The sequence below is a fragment of the Egretta garzetta genome, unplaced genomic scaffold, assembly GCF_000687185.1.
Source record: "Egretta garzetta isolate BGI_Z169 unplaced genomic scaffold, ASM68718v1 scaffold39, whole genome shotgun sequence".
Classification (NCBI taxonomy): domain Eukaryota; kingdom Metazoa; phylum Chordata; class Aves; order Pelecaniformes; family Ardeidae; genus Egretta; species Egretta garzetta.
The window spans coordinates 196,229-212,764 of NW_009260945.1; the positions used below are offsets into that span (position 1 = coordinate 196,229).

A 16,536-nucleotide genomic window follows, 5' to 3' on the forward strand; every position below is an offset into this window, starting at 1 on the left:
TCAGCAGGGATGAGTCTTAAGAAAAGAATGAAAGATGGTGTGGGAGCATTTAATCAGTTCTATTATGCACCTCTGAGAATCAGAAGTGAGAACAGAGGACAACGCAGCAGCTGAGGAGAGGACATAAGGTTCCTATTTCTACAGACTCTCACAGAAACTGATCCAAGGAGGGAGGCCTTCGATTCCTGCGTCAGCAAGCACCATTTGCTATGATTTTCAAGTTAATAGCATTTCTTCATGAAAACATTTGTACAGTAGAGTGTTTTTACTCTGTCAGGCTCTCAAAATATAGTCGTTGAAGAACCAAAGATCTAAGTTGCCCTAGAGTGATCTCAGAGATATCAGGAAATAGGAAAGATAAAGTGACAAAGCAAAGGTTGTGCCTGAAAGCAACTTTTCCTTCTAGGAGATATTCTTTCTATTAAATTAGTCCAAGACATCCAGAAATCTGTTGCCACTATGTTAAACACTATAGGCCTTCTTATTGAAACAAAAATGAACTAAAGTCAAAGGAGATACAATTATACGGAATTTGTTAACAGCTGAGCATGCTGCAAAGTTATAAAAGGATGGTAAAGAAAAAAAATTAGCAGATTTAGGAGGCAAACTTTCCTAAGCAGCCTGACCTTCTTTCTGCAATGAATCTACTGAACAGTAGGTTAAGCAAAGGTCAGGTTAAGCATAGGTTAAGAAAAAAACTCCAAGAAGAAGAATGTGCTGTCAGGGTCACAGAGGCTCTGGGACATCAGGGAAGTGCGTGTGAGCTACAGACATTTTGCTCTCACATGTAGTCCCTAGTCCCAGGGCCCGAGTGGGCTCTCTCCCTGTCCCGACACCACGGAGCACAACCTGAGTTCACACCATGCCACACCGCAGCCAGCGGCTGCTCTCTGTGGACTTCAGGCATAACTCAAGAGAAGCGCTGCACAGCTTAGCTGCTGTTCTACCTTCAGCCCTTAGAAATCACGATATACTCTTGTGTGCTGAGAAGTGCTGCAAAGTCAAATAAGGAGCATGTCAAAGCACACCAACTCCCATAAACAAGAGATAATTTGTCTACTTTCATAGACAAGAATTAGAAAAGTAAATGTGAAAAGTGAAAAATGTCATCCTCCCATTCCGAGTCTCTCTGAAGCTCCAGGTCGCCTGCATAGCCACAGATTTATCATTCTCAGATTCTAATTTCTGCACTAGAGCCTGTCCTCAAGCCTCTGTCCCAGACATCAGCATATCCATGACTTTTCCCCAGAATAATCTGGCTGTTCAGTGGCCACCAAAGGGGCACTGCCTGCCAAAAGACTACTGGCATGAAGGTAGTCAAGCCCTGTTTGTGCCTACACATTTTCCTACATAAGGTTATATGTGCTTCCAGGATTTAGAGTGAAATCCTGCCACTTCTCAGTGTGAATTTGCCCAGCCTCACATGTCATAACTAAAGATGTGACTGTTCATGCAATCCATCTGGATTATCAGTCATTTACTCTACCTTTTCTTCTTCCCAGGTGGTAACGCAAACAGAGGTAAAGCCAGAAGGACCTCTTGTTGTGAAACATTTCCTCTCTTCACAGCATGTTACACTATACACTCCTCCCACAGCATAAAACCAGCAGTGTTAATGTGCTATGGAAGTAAATTAGTCACAAATAGCACCACAGGGAACTTCAATATTTCGAATGTATACCATATAATCAGGAAATACCCACCCTCTTTATCTGTCAGGAACAAGGAAATTGGAAGCTTTGTAATTTTAAACGGCCCATCAGTTGCTATGAATCAACCAAACATCTTGCTGTGGAGAGCTAGCATGCACAAGAACGCTGGTAAGACAAGAGAGTGTTTGAACAACACTCCCTATCCTGTTGGAATAGTTTCAGCCCAAGATTCCACATTTGATCACCCCTGTCCAGGGCTTCTCTTTATACACCTCCACTGAACCCCTCGAAAGGGCTAGAATAGGACACTGAACTTTCATATCTTTTCAAATTATTTATACTAATTCTCCTAAATTCCACCAATCCAAAATAAATTGGATTTTTTCAAGAGTAAAGATAATTTACAGACTTAGAGTGACTTATTCCTTTAACATATATTAACGTATAATGACAGAAGTCATGCAAGACTGATATACATCCACTGCATCAACATTTTTTGCAGTAGCCCTACACCCATCCACTTGCTACAAAAATCAGAGACAAATCACACCAAACACAAATCACATATTTAAAATTTAAGTCTCTTCCTGGAAGAAACACAAGGATGTTGATTTAAATTATAATTACTATTTTGCTAGCACATAATATAGCTATAGAATGGCAGAAGAGACAATAGCTGTAAAGAGCATTGCCCTGTGCAACTTTCTAGAAATACAAGTATATTAATATTTCACAGATAATGGACACTGAATTGCACTGTGCTTTGTGAAATCAAGATTAAATGATTGGCACTAATTTAGTGCATTGCTATAGATATGTATGTACATATAAATTTATCTTCCTTTCTATTGGCAAGTAAAAAATGCAAAAAAGTCAGGTCCAGAGGCCAAGCTGTCACTAAGGGCATGTGGCATATCCATGGACAGACCTTCATTCTGGGTAACATTTCCTTCTGTTTTGTCTCTCACATTAGAGCATGTTATTGACTGTCCCAAACTGTAATCTTTAAAATTATTAAATAAATCATACGAACAGCCACAACAAAAAATATATACTATTCCCTCAGCCCTCAAGCTATTTCCAACTAATTTAGTGCTAAGGTGCTATTCTGTGCACCAGAAAGCCAGTTTTCAAGAAATGCTTGAAAAATTACAACAAAATTAAACTTCTCGTAGCACTATAACCCAAAAGCTGAGAACCTGTAAACAGAACCAGTGCAATATTCATAAGCCAAGACCAAAGTCAGGCACATTTTTGATCCCAGCTTCGACTGCCTATGTGGTAATCTCCTTCCGATTTGGCTTCTGGTCCAAACTGTCGTTTCAGTGGCATTTCATCTGTCACAGAGGCTGACGGAGAAAACAAGCCTTTGTCACCATACCATTAGTCTGATGTTTGATGACATGTGGCACCAACTGGATGCTGTTCTGTCACGGCACCCACCCTGTATTTGGCTTCATGCATGATCTTCACTAGGGAGACCCACAGGAGATGCTGTGCCTCAGGCCATTAAAATGCCCACTTGTGACTCTCTCTCTGGTAGGGAGATGAACCACAAGACTCAGAGGAATCAATTAACTATTTCTGTAACAGACTACATATTGCCCTCTCTGCAATTATTCGGCTCTCCTATCAAGGAGATGAATGAGGTCTCACCTCCTACAGGTGTTTCAAGGATGACAAGTTATAATATCCTTGCATATTTTTATAGACCAAAAACTGTGAAGACCATCTCCTGTCTAACAAGGGAAACAAGCCTCAAAAGCTACTTTCCTCTTTTACTCCCAATGCCAGAAATTACTTTATTAGGATTAGGCCAAGAAACCTCTTTACATTTACTGTTGACTTCATATTCTTTGGTGGCCATTGTGCTTCCTTTACTCCTTCATTGTCATAATACTCTGGCAGCATAGCAGAATGAAAACAGTTGGCATCACTACACTGAAACGTATCTGGCAGCTGCAAGCACCAGATGCCAAGCACTTCAGTGCATTTTTTAGCAGCAGTAGCAGCAGCTGGTTCTCTGGGAAACTGCCTGATCTCCTGCCTCATTTCACTCCTGGCTGTTACTAGTCTGAGTGATACATGAGAAGAGCATAGGGTCAGTCTGCAGATGGGTTTCTTTGCCCTTCAAGCAGGCTATTTTCCTCCATCTCTCTTCTGATTCAGCAAAATCTGATTATACAGGACGCCCTTGGATTATTTACAAGATGTGGTTTGAGGTCTGCCAGTAGAAATGGACATGCTTCACTGTCTTGATGAGACAGTGGTACTTTCCATTGGCAAAACATCTTTCTAAACCAAATAGTAATTGTAACAATGTTTCCCAAAGAAATGGTTCACCTCTTGACTCAAGGGCCAAGACAAAAACTCTCCTGAGGCTGTTCTGATCCAAAGCAGTCAACACAAAAATTTCTTCCTCACTACAAGCTTTAGATGAGGCCCATAACCCAGCAAACACCTGTCAACGAGAGTAGAAGATAGTGTGCTGCAGGAATCAGTAGACATCAGCTGCTCACTTGTGTCTTAGCCTGGAAATTGTCCTTTTCCCACCGCTTTGCTTGAGCTTTGCTGCTAGAGGCAGAATAACAATCTGATCATCAGTACATGATACTGGGAGTGCAAAAAATATCCATATAGCCTTCAGTATAGCTTCTAGCGTGAAGAGAAGCCAGGAGGAAAAAACAAAAAGTGTCCCTACAGTGATTTCACAGACATCTATCACGAACAATGTAATATAGAGTGGACTATATGGAATGATCCCTTATTGGAAAAAGTAGCAAAAAATACAAAAGTGACAAAAGCATTTTTCTTGTCCATATTGTAATCATCCACAGTGGGCTTCAAAAAGTCAGCCCTGGCCCAAGATGGGTATTTTAATCTTTTATTTATACTTGCATCTAACAAAACACATAACTTTCTGTCAAGTGTTAACAAGAAATGAAGCTGGGTAGCCACATTTTTAGAAAATTTTAAACTTTCTTCTCTGACACTGTGTTACAGCATTTATAGCTATCCCTTACTATGACCAGTTTATACTTTAATCACAGTATTAACTTGAACTATTTCTTGAGGTCTAGTCTAGCCTAATTTTAAGACTTACTGTTTTGATGACTTCTTCCTAAAAAAAAAACAAACGAGCGTGTGGCACAAGACAAGGCAGCTCAAGATAGAATTATTTTAAAATGTTCACTCTTTTCACTGAAGTGCAATAATTTGCATGAAGAAAAAGCAAATCTGGTTTTAATTCCATGATTTTAAAAAAAACTAATTATATTCTGGTGTTATATAATTTTTACATCTCATGGCAAAGAGACTGCAGATCTGAAGAGTAATCCCTGTTTCATTAGTTTGTGTATTCTGCCACAGAATATAACATTATGTTCTTAAATTAGTTGGAAGCCACACTGTGCTGCAGAGTATAAAAACAAAAGTGAGGGCTCAAGCTAGGTCAAGCATATTTTGTATAGGTCCATTAAAAATCTCAGCCATTAATATTAATAAAGATGTTGAGACACAAAAGTCCTTCAATTAACATATATTAGGCAGGCAGGCACAAGCATTCAAGTGATCCCACTGTGAACAGCAAGAATCCAGTCCTCAAAGAATAAAGCCATGAGTGTGCTGTGTACATAGTGGGGCAGCTAGAAATGCTAATGCCACAGAAGAGTGAAAAGGCAACGCCCTATTGTCTGTGCAAGCAAATATCACTTTATTGCCTCAGCTTCCTCTTCTATTAAGCAGATTTGTGCTGGGCCTTGTTATTCCAGTAAGAATAACTTCAAGACCTATTATCTTTGCCATCAAGTTTTTTTTTTTCTTTTACTATTTTTTTGGCAGGAACTAGCTGCGCAGCCACATAGGAGATTCAGGAAAAGGATTTTCATCTGACTGTACAACTTGTTTGTAGATTTCCCTAGCTTATGAACTAACATTGTAAAAAAGAAATTAACTTGTGTGTTCCAGAAATTATTCCGGACAATAATGGTTCCCACGGTACTGAGCTTCAACCATCAAGACTCATTCACTTGCATATGACCTGATTATTTGACATTTCTTCACCCCCATTCTTAGTGACTTCCGAGCATGATAAACAATAAAAGGTTACCGATGTCAACCTATTATGAGCCAGGATGCTGGTTTTGTCTAACACACAGTAAAGCCAGCAGTGAAGCTTAATTAATACATGTTTGTAAATTGTGCTGAGCTGCAAGGCATTATGATTTCAGGTTTCTTCTGTAAATGTTTACCTCAAAGCTTTAGTCAGTGCTCTACTGTCTGAACCAAAGACAAGTTCTGCTTCCATCAGCTATTCACATAGCTGGTCAAATCACTGTCAGAGCAAATCAATACAAAATTCCTCTAGCATACTGTAATTTATGTTAGACCTGCAGCAACAGAATTGTGATTAAAAAGGGATAAGAAAAGGCAAGAAAGAACCAACATTTCTGTTCCCAGTGACATGATCAAAAAGACAGAGGAAAACCTTGTTTGTAATGTAATTATCCATTACAGTTCAATTCAGATACCATTTAAGAGCTAGTCAGAGCCTTCCTAACACAAAATGAGTGGGTTTTTAGAAAAAAAAGAAAAAAAAAAAAAAGAGATACTGAAGTCTGAGCTTCAGCTGATATAACTCACTGTAGGCCCACTGCAGACGTAACCAAGTTTAACCCCTCTCCTGCCAGCTCACAAAGAGAAGACTGTTACAAATTGAGGCACACAATGTGGATGTGGTCAGGAATCAAGTCAGAGGGAACACTTTTGGTGACTAAAAAGACTGCTGACTTTAATTGAGCTGCTGTCAGTTTATCACTGGACACTGGAACTTCCAAAAAGAGAAAGCAGGTATTTTCTAGAAAACCCCTAGAGAGCTATAAATCTGTAAGTCAGCAACATCACTCATGCCCGGAAGAGAATGAAATCAGATGCAAATAGCTCTGAAATTGTCTTAAAGAATTGACCGATATATTATTGTCATCACAGCTCTGGATACCTTTGTCTAGCATGGCCCCAGCTTTTATCTTGCAAATTTCAAGACCACAGACACTGAGAACAGACTTTAGACCTCTCTCCTTTGACCGTTTGCAGTACTGGACAGCAGTCCCAGTGATCAAACTACCATCTCTTTCAAAGAGCATGGGACATGCCATGCATCAGAAATACAAACCCCTCCCTAAAAAGTTGCAAGTTAAAAAACATTATCTTAAATATCTTGTAGACTTAAATGTAACTGTGACAATCAAAACCTGTAGGTGCCAAAATGACTGAAGGACTTGCGGAGCTGCTACCAAACTCCCAGTGACCATATAGACCAGTTACAACTGGGCAGCCTACGTTGAACAGAAGTCAAGTTCCCATCGAGTACAAGTGTGCAAATCACAAAGCTGTCATCATAATCAGGGCACTAGTTTTTCAGAGAGGCTAAGGAGGGAGTAAGCTTTGGAAAAAAAACCAAAAATATGTTTAAGAACAGTTTTGATACCACTGTTTGCTCAAATTAAGTGAACTCCGCTGCAGGGCCAGGGCACAACCAAAATACTCCTGTGCTTTCCACTCACTCTCCTGCTATATCTCAGGTACAGAGCTCTAGGAGTGGGCTGCTTGAGTTGGACTTGAACTACAGTTTCACAGACTGTCATTGTGTTTTGGGTAAACAAAAGCCTTTACACTCCAGGTTTGCAAACGTGGTATCTTCCTCAAACACTTCTGAAGTGGAGGAAGAAGGGGGGAAAAAAAAGACAGAAATAAAATGTTGTTTAGGTTAATTATTAGTGACCAAAAGCTGCTATTAGTTATTAGAATCTGCCTCTAAAAAGAGAAATATTTTAGATGTTCAGCAGTCCGCAGCTGTGCGGAAGATAATGCGTTGCATCTCAGCAGTAGAGATGGTATAGTCCAAATGAAAATAGTGGCGCTTAAAATAAAAATCCTCATTTACATCAAAGACATCCTGTTATGAAGAGGTCAAGTCTGTGCAGACAGGTCATCCTCTCCTGACCCTCATGAGGGCATTTGACTATAAGCTTCTCTCTAATGGACTAGGGAAAGTGTGGGAACTAAGATTTGTGGAAAGACTTTGCTACAGCAAGAAAAATGCTGATGTTTCAAGTGTAGATAGAGTTTGCTACTTCCTTTAGATGTTATAAGACTGCTGCTTGACAAGAAAGGCCAGCATGAACTGCCTATCTATGTACAAATGGATGGCTCCCTGTTTCTGGAACTGCTTTAAGGGTGCAAGCAGCAGTGCTTGCAACAGCCTGAAGCTTGGTCCAAAACACATGGACAAACAATTTCCATGCTCTTACTGCCAGCTGAGCAACAACGGAGCAGGCAAAAATGACAGAGCTCCTGTGGGCACTCTTGGGAGCTGCTCTATGTCCACAGCCCACTGCATTCAGGCTGATGGAGCCGAGGTGCTCTCAGTGACACAGTATTTCCTCTATGCATGTTCAAGGGTTCCAGGTTTTTTAAACATAAAACCTGGAAGATATGCAACCTCTATCGCTCTTCCTGTCCAGTGGAAGCAGATTGATTCTCCATCATTAATCCTCTTTAATTCCATTTCTTACCCATCAGGAATCAGTAGGGTCAAAATGGCTGGCATAACACTGTCTTTGTCTTGCAGAGCTAAAGCCAGAGTTAAACAGAAAGCTCATCAGACAGTTATGGAGAAGGGCAATCAATAATCTAATCACACAATTCATTCCCCATCAGCAGTCAATTCAAGGCCGAGACCAGAAACAGTGTCGTGTATTTGTCTAGTATAATTTAAAATATCTTCAAGAATACAGCTTCTTCCCATTGTCACCTCATTTTCTTGTAAAGATTTTTCTTATTTTCATCTTTACCATATTACGGAGTGAATAATGGCAAAATGTCCACCAAAACAGTGGATAAAATGATGATCCTGTAAAATACAGTTTGTGTTCCATAAAGGACTGTGATGTAATGATGTATAAGTATAAAGAAAGTCAAAGAACTCATATGCCAGATGCCATTCACGTTGTGCTGGTATAACGGCAGAAAACATAGGATTTCTATATTGACTTGTAGATGGAATAAAAATAATTTTGAGAATGAGTCAAATCACCAGTTCTGTACTTAGTTTCTCTTCAAGGTCCCACTGGGCCAAATGTTGTCCTATTTCTACAGCTGTAGATTTCTAAAGGAACCTCACTGTGAACAGCAGTTATTTTGTACTTTTACCAGAAGTCTGGCTCACTGATTTTGATGGGAGTTGGTCTGCATAAGAACCTTGGGATTTGTCTCAACATATTTAATTGGACTTAAAGTGTGCGCTCTAGGAATAAGAGGCTGTTGTTAGCATGAACTTAAATAATGCTAATACAGGGTGCAATTAAACGACTACAAAGAATGGCTACATGAGTTGCCTTGCCTGCCTCTTAGGTGGCCAGACTGCATTAAGAAGCCTTAATTTTGTGGCTTCTTTGATACTTTGAGCGAAGTCCTGCCCTCAGACATGCACACACAGCTTCCATTGAATTAATACATCTCCTGTTTATCTCTCAGTGCTACATCTAACCCTTTCTCCAGTCATAGACTCCTTTGACAGCTCAGTGAGTGTAACATGATTCATCCTCCCCTCCTCCTTCTCTTCCCTTGACTAGACACTAACAAACATAACAGAACTTGAGACAAGAGAAAGAGGCCCCTTATAATAAAAGATTCAATCACATCTTACCAAAAACAAAGGAGGGCACTAGCTACTGCATGAAGCTGACGCCACTCTTCCAATTGAGGTACATAAATAAAAGGGAGAGGATGGCCAATACATTCACCTCTAGTGTAAGCAGGTGCAGCCTCTCAGGCCTCCATGCCAGTGCATTTGCTTAGGGCTGAATTTGGCCTGCACAATAAGACTGTGTATCATACAGTTTTAAAGGACCTGAACTGTTCCACTAAACTTTACTGATTTTCTCTCTGACCCAAAATACACATGCATGTCTCCTCGGTGATATAATAGTAGGAGAGTTCCTTTACATTGTACATATGTTTCTTTCCTCTGGGTACATGTGTTTTGTACTTGCTACATACCCTTACCTGTCTCCTTCACCAAACAGCAGCAACATCCCCACAAATGCTATATAATTAACTACTCATTCATTATGTTAGCTATTTTCTATGTTGTGCATTGGACCATAGTGTAAATTTGTTTGATTCTGTAAGAGAGTTCTTGTCCAAAAGGGGAATGCGACTTCTGCTCCTAAATGCACAGTTATAAGTTACTTTTAAGAATGTCTCTAGAACACAACTGGACTAGTGACAACTCTGGGGTTCTCTTGTATTCTGCCCTGATTTACTGTGTGACTGCAAACATCTCACTTTATACAAGAGATTATGTATACATAGACCTAACATAAGCAGCACACAAGGAGACAAAAAAAATAGCATATAGAGACAAACAATTTATACACAGACTAGGAAGACTTTTAGAGACAATGTCATCATGAAAGAGGAGTTAAAGATGGTGAACCTACAATAGATATCTGTTTTTAATGCAGATGAGGAAAGATGCATGAGGTAGTAATACAGATACAGCCAACACTAAGTCCTAAAAACCAGTTTCTTATTCTAACAGTGGGCAGCACTATCTCCTTCAGAAAAACTGAAAAACCCTACATTCTATGGATTTGCCATAGTCTGCCTCCTAGTTAGATAACTAAAGACAATTCTAAGTAATAATGTATTACTAAATAATAATAGTCATAAAAACAGAATAAGTAAGAATTAGCTCAAGTCACTAGTTTGGAAAAAACTGATTTTGTGAAGAATAAAAAGCTTGAATTGGAGAACATAAATGGAGGATGAAGCAGCAAGACAAACCAGTAGCCTGGCTAGATCAATTGGGAGAGTACAAGCCATTGAAGGAAACTCCAGGAAGTCATGCTGGAGTAATAGAAGCATTTTAGTAAAAGTAATAATGAGTATCAGTGGAGAAAGGAGTTGAAAATTTTGCATTAATTTATATTCAGGCCACATTAAGATGATGCCAAAGAAAGAAACTAGTTTTGCATTTACTAACATAAATGAACTCATTGTCCCAAACTTGTAAGATTTAAAAAACCCAAAACCAAACCACAAAACACTCCTGAGAGTGAGAATGTATTAACAAAATATATGAAAATGAAAAAAGTTATTACAACTTCTTTGGAGGGAACATATCATATTCTCCACAGATAGTCCAGAACACAATTTTCTGAAGGTGTACAAAATACATCCGTCTTTTGAGCATTTTTGATAAAATGACTGAGCACATCTGTGTGAGGTACAATATAAGCCTGAATTCTAAAAAATCTGTTATACTCTTTTATCACTAAGTAAGTATGATGCTGCTACTCAATATCTGATGGTGAAACACACACTTAGGAAGATCTAAACAAGATTTCTTGCATACAAGTTAACTTCATTTTAAAACAATAAAATCACATCTTTCTTGCTGCATAACAGATACTCCAGCAAGTAAAGGATGCTGACTGAAGCAGGAAAGGGCAGAAGACAGAAGAAAGCAAGTTTCCTGTTGAAAAAAATAAAAAAAAAAAAATCAAAGCACATAAAGACTTTGATGATGAAAAGGCAAGAGACAGTACTCATAGTAAACTTGCACACATTCTCCTAAAATGCCAACTTAATGTATTACAGTACTTATTCAGATAAAGATCATAGATCCACTGTTGCCTTCTGACACATCAAGAAAATGGTGTTGACCGATGGAAACATTTGGTCTCAAATCAACAAGTCAGCATAAAAATGTGGGACCTACTGTCAACTAAGCTATTAAAATGCAAGTAAGATACACACTTAATAGATCTATAGCAAAGCAACAAATTTTTGCTCCTTTCCAGTGTTAAGTTAAGGTCATCCTGCTTAACAAACCACTTCATATAGACTCTCAAAAAGTCTACTCTGCAGATAACAGACAGCTGAATGACTGAATACTCTGGGTCATCCAAAAAATTAGATCAAAGAGTCCCTGTAGTCTATTGAAATGCAATTGCTTCCAAATCACATTGTGGTGTTCCAGGCTTGAAAGAATGGGTCACTGCAGTTTTATTGTAGAGAAGCTATTGCTAATGAAAGGAACAATGGAAAGATTAGTGCTACCAACCATATAGAAGAAACACCACTTTCGGTTTAATTGCAGTGAACAAAGCAAATAGGAAAGAAGGGCAACCAAGTGACAAAAGTAGTTGGTGCAAAGAGGATATAGAAGCTATTCACAAGGTTCTCTTGATCAGAGCACAGCATCCAGACTTAACATATGATTACTGAATTTGGATCACAGTAAAAAAATGACGTGGTTGTCATTACAGACAGCTGACGACACATTTTTAAGAAGGCAGCCTTACAAACTGAAAGACTAATAATCCTGTTGACAGTTTCCCTGGGATTCGTTAGGTGCACAGAAATTAATAAATGGATAGGGAGAAAGGAACAGTTATACTTTATTTGTGATAGGAAATTATTTGTGCAGGAGATTATTATAAGTAGAGGTTTACTTCATTTACCAGTTTAAAATAACAACTTAAGGTGAAATTTATTGAACCTTGGTACCGATTAAAGAAAGAGTCTAATTTGTGATAATCTAGGTACCGAAAAAGGTTCTGCCGTAATAAATTTGTTCATGCCACACAGTATTTATTCTCTTTTGATCAGTTTCTGGATCTTTTCTAGGTGAAGCTCACCAGTCATAACAGTACCTATGTCGAGACAGTGGTAAAAGATACATTTCAGTCTCAGTTAAGATCACCACATTCTGCTTCTCTGTGACCTGAGGCAGACTTGAACCTTCCTTCTCCAGACAAGACTTGACAAGCCCTGCTTCACTTAGCCCATAAAGCATGTTAAAAAACAAAACGTGACCAAACAGGGGAGATCACCCAAACTGTAGCTGCTGTGTGCAGGCAGAGCACTTCTCTTAGAGGAAAAGACAAACACTGCAATAGGTGAAAACAGGTTTTTTCACAGTAATTATGGTAAAAAAGCTAGCAGTCATGAAAATGAAGCTTCCACAGAAACAACTAAGCACATCCGATATTAACAGTTCAGCACTACAAACACTACTTAAACAAAAGGAAGCTTCATTCAAGTTCCTGGCACCTGCTCCAAAGTCACATTTGCAACTGTTCAAACAAACTATAAGGTACTAATTCTTCTAACTTGCTGAGAAAAAAAAGTAGAGCATTCAAAATATAATCCAGACTACTTCAACCAGTTATCAGTATTCAACAGCTCTTCCTAATGAACCACCCTCTTCTCAAGTCACTGATTACTAATTCAAAGGAAACACCGGGTGTCTCAAGTACTCCTTTATTGGTCACACAGTTTAATAGCCCTTACGGACAAGTACCTTTGCAAAACAGATTTCTAGAGGGTGACCCAACATATCCTCTGGACCTTAGTCAACAACAAAGCATACAGATAGCTTTGTATAGCTAACACTATTAAATGTCACTGCTTTCATCTGCATCCGTAGGAGATTGCCTTGCAAGTGCAAGGGCTTAAACCTAAAAAACATCAACAACAATTAATTCTGTAGGTGATTCTTCTGAATTACATCAGTAAAAACTTCTCTGCAAGCAATGAACACTGTCAAACATATTTTGAATCACTTGTGAGTAATAATTTTTCATGAACTTGGATGACAGCCATAAATGAAAAATATGCAATGATGATATTTAACACATTCATAAGAGATCAACTAATCAAGACTTATAAACCCAAATAAAGCTGGAATTGTCAAAGGAAATGAAAGGAAATTGGTTCATAACTACTGCTGGCTGAGCTAGGAAATTCACCCTTCCTTAAAGCAGTTAAACCTAGGTACAATATTTTTTTTCTCATAAGCTTATGGATCAATTTTTTTTCTTTATTCATAGTAGCTCACAAAGGCAGGAAGAGCATTTACTTAAGAGCAAGCAAAAAATGTATAAACTATCACAAACTATAACAAAATTGCTATGGGATAATTACTAGAACTACCAGCCAGTCTTCGGTTTTTTTCCTGAAAGACTGTGATCAAAAAATACAAAGGGTGTGTTGCAGTTCATTGGCTATAACTAAACCTCTTCTGTTAAATGCAATAGCAACTTAGTGGTATTAGGAAAATCACCAACTGGTGTATGGTATCCTGAATGTTATATAAAGTACATACCTTCAGCTACTACTCCATGTATGAAAATACTTTCAATGCTGATTTGTTTTAAAAAAAAAACCACTTACCAAGCCTACACATGTAGATATTGCTACTGAAGAGGTGCTATCATTCCTTATAAATCCCTGGTAGAAACACTGCTCAATCTCATGTTCCTGAGAATTTGAGACTCCATCTTTCCCGAGTACCTGGACAATAAAACTGTTGCTTAAAATGGTCGAAGGTTTAAGTTCTAAGTGAAGTTCCTGTCCAAATGCTGAAAATTTGTAGTGCAAGGAACTCTTTGAACTCTGAGTTGATCTCTTTTTCCTAGTACTGTGCAAAACATCATGCGAAATGTACGATCCACTGGAATCCACTTTGACAGGTGTCACAAATACATAGTCTGTAACAATAAGAAGTTAGCCATCAGCTTTTGTATCCAACAAGTAAGGTAAGCGTCATTCTAATATAGCAAGCACTGCGTTTTCACTATGGCATGAAGCACTCCCTCGTTTAGGAATGGCCCGAAAGCTCTGCAGGCTATGTGTGTATAGGCTTGGCTGCATAAATTCATCCCTGTAAGTCGCACAGGCTCTCAAGCAGTGTTTGTTTCCTTTCTGCCCCACTGAGAGGTACAGACTAACTAGCATAGCTGTGAACATTCCCACAATCGCTCTGCTGAAGACATTTGTCATCACCAGCAGATCTGTAGATTTTCCCCTCCCCCTGTATTAATTGCTGTCAAATGTGAAGGCTGCTCTGATTTGAGGTTTTTTTTTTTTTCCCCTTTCCCTAAGAATGCAGCAAATATTGTATCACTGTAGGGGTAACCATGACTGAGACTTTGTAGAACTGTACCACTTGTTCAAATGGATTAAAGGATTAATTTATTAATGCCTTAACTGAGTGAGACCTCATCTCTTTGTAGTGACTCGATTAGACTGGGTTTCAAATTGTAACTGACCTTCAGCAGAAAGAGATTACATCCTACCTAATAACCTTTAGTCAGCCATTGCTAATTGCATGTCAAAGAAGTTTATTGTTTTGGATAAAATATGTGAAAAATTACAAAACTATTTGTGAGGAGAAGACTAAGATCTACTCAGAACCACCCAAGAAAGGAAAAAAATAAGAGGTCATGATTCAGCTAGCTGCATAAGCAGGTGCCTAGCTTGAAGTACCTTACCACTGCTGTTGACCCAGCCACACAGGGATTACTTATATCCTGGAAGCTGCGTCTGAGTTTTAGCCGTTTGCTGAACTAGGACCTTTGCACCTATTCCTGGTTATATGAGTAATTATGCTGAATAAACTGCTTCCCAAGCCCATTTAATTTCTGAGCTGTATTTCTCTGCAAATACTTAGATGCCCATATATTTGACAGTAAACCAAGTCATTTCTTTTCCTGAATTGAAATAACACCGTTAAAAAAAGACACACTCCCCTCCTTCTTGTGTTGTAACAGATGTTGCAAAAACTATCAATCTCTTTGCCTGGATAGACTTTATTGGACACACATTAAGCTGAAAACATAACCAGTGATAGGTTGTTTTGCCTTAGACAGTGGAAACAATACATCAAGAACTTTCACTTTCCTCAAGTGGTGTTAATCAACGGCAGAGTTGAGGACGCTAAGCAGGCTGGTGGCCAAAAAATGCAAGCAGCTGCTGGAGAGAGGGAATCCCCCAGCGAGCAGATGATAGGGTGCCAGAGGGTTTTCCTTTCTGCACCCTGGTGTGGTTCTCTATTGTACTTTGTTTCCACTCGCACCCAATAAAAAGCATATACTGCACTTCAAACTTCCCAAAGTCATCAGCATCTAAGTGTTAGTCTCTGCAACCTGGGAACAAACAGCTCCTGTGCTCCCACTCACACAAGTCCCTTCTCTCCAGGTTTGTTTTCCCTTAGCCTGCATTTGCACAGCTTCTTCCGCTCTCCCACCCAAACCTTTTCATTACTTTTGTCTCACTGCTCCCATAATGGATACATGAGGTTTTGTTGTGGCTACGTACACATTCATCTTTCTAATCACACATGTAAACGTGGATGTATTTACTATCTCATTCATTTGCTTTGCTGTTACATACCGTTCCTTTTAGCTTTTGCAGGCAGGGCTTAAAAAGTTAATCTCTGCCCATAGTTAGCTATTTTACAGCAGCCAACTTGCTTTCACTTTATGTTCCCCGAATACTGGGGCTACTTCCCTTTAAATGCTCAGTCCACCAGAAAAAAGCATCCATGCAAATGTTCATATACACAGACACAGAAAGAGCTATACAAACCATGGTTCAATTCACTGATGCTGTCACTGGTTAAACTTGCTGCATGAGACATGCAACAGAGGCAGCACAGCTGAAGGGTCTGCAAGAGAAAAAAAAAAAAAGGAGAGAGAGAGAGAAAAGGAGTATTGGGCGAGATTTACTTGACAAGGGGAGGCAGAAAGACAAGGCACCAGAAACTGTGCAGTAACCTGGTATGAAAGTACACTAGGCGACTGCAAAAGAAAGTGCTCTCGACCTGCCTTTACAGCGCTTCCAAGCCACGGGAGAGTCGGGAATTGCATGGAGCTGCCGCCGAGAATCGCAACAGGTAAAGTCCAGCCGACCAGCAGGAGACAGTCCATGTTCCGCCGCGCACCTGGGGCGCTACCTGCTCCCCGAAGCCTGCGGCGGGCGAGCCCGGCTCCCCGGCATGGTCACCTGGGCTCTGCCCCGCAGCGGCTCCGGC

At 39.5% G+C, this 16,536-nt stretch overlaps 1 protein-coding gene across 1 annotated transcript in view; it reads right to left on the bottom strand.

Annotated features, from left to right (window-relative positions):
- Positions 1 to 16,432, bottom strand: part of ADAMTS18 (ADAM metallopeptidase with thrombospondin type 1 motif 18) — a 77,504-nt gene extending 61,072 nt beyond the window's left edge. The window contains exons 1-3 of the mRNA XM_009647169.2: positions 16,331 to 16,432; positions 16,092 to 16,170; positions 13,896 to 14,212 (exon numbers count right to left, since the gene is read on the bottom strand). Of these exons, the coding sequence (XP_009645464.2) occupies positions 13,896 to 14,212; positions 16,092 to 16,170; positions 16,331 to 16,432 (498 nt within the window). The remainder of the gene's footprint in view (positions 1 to 13,895; positions 14,213 to 16,091; positions 16,171 to 16,330) is intronic.
- Between the last annotated feature and the right edge of the window lie 104 nt (positions 16,433 to 16,536).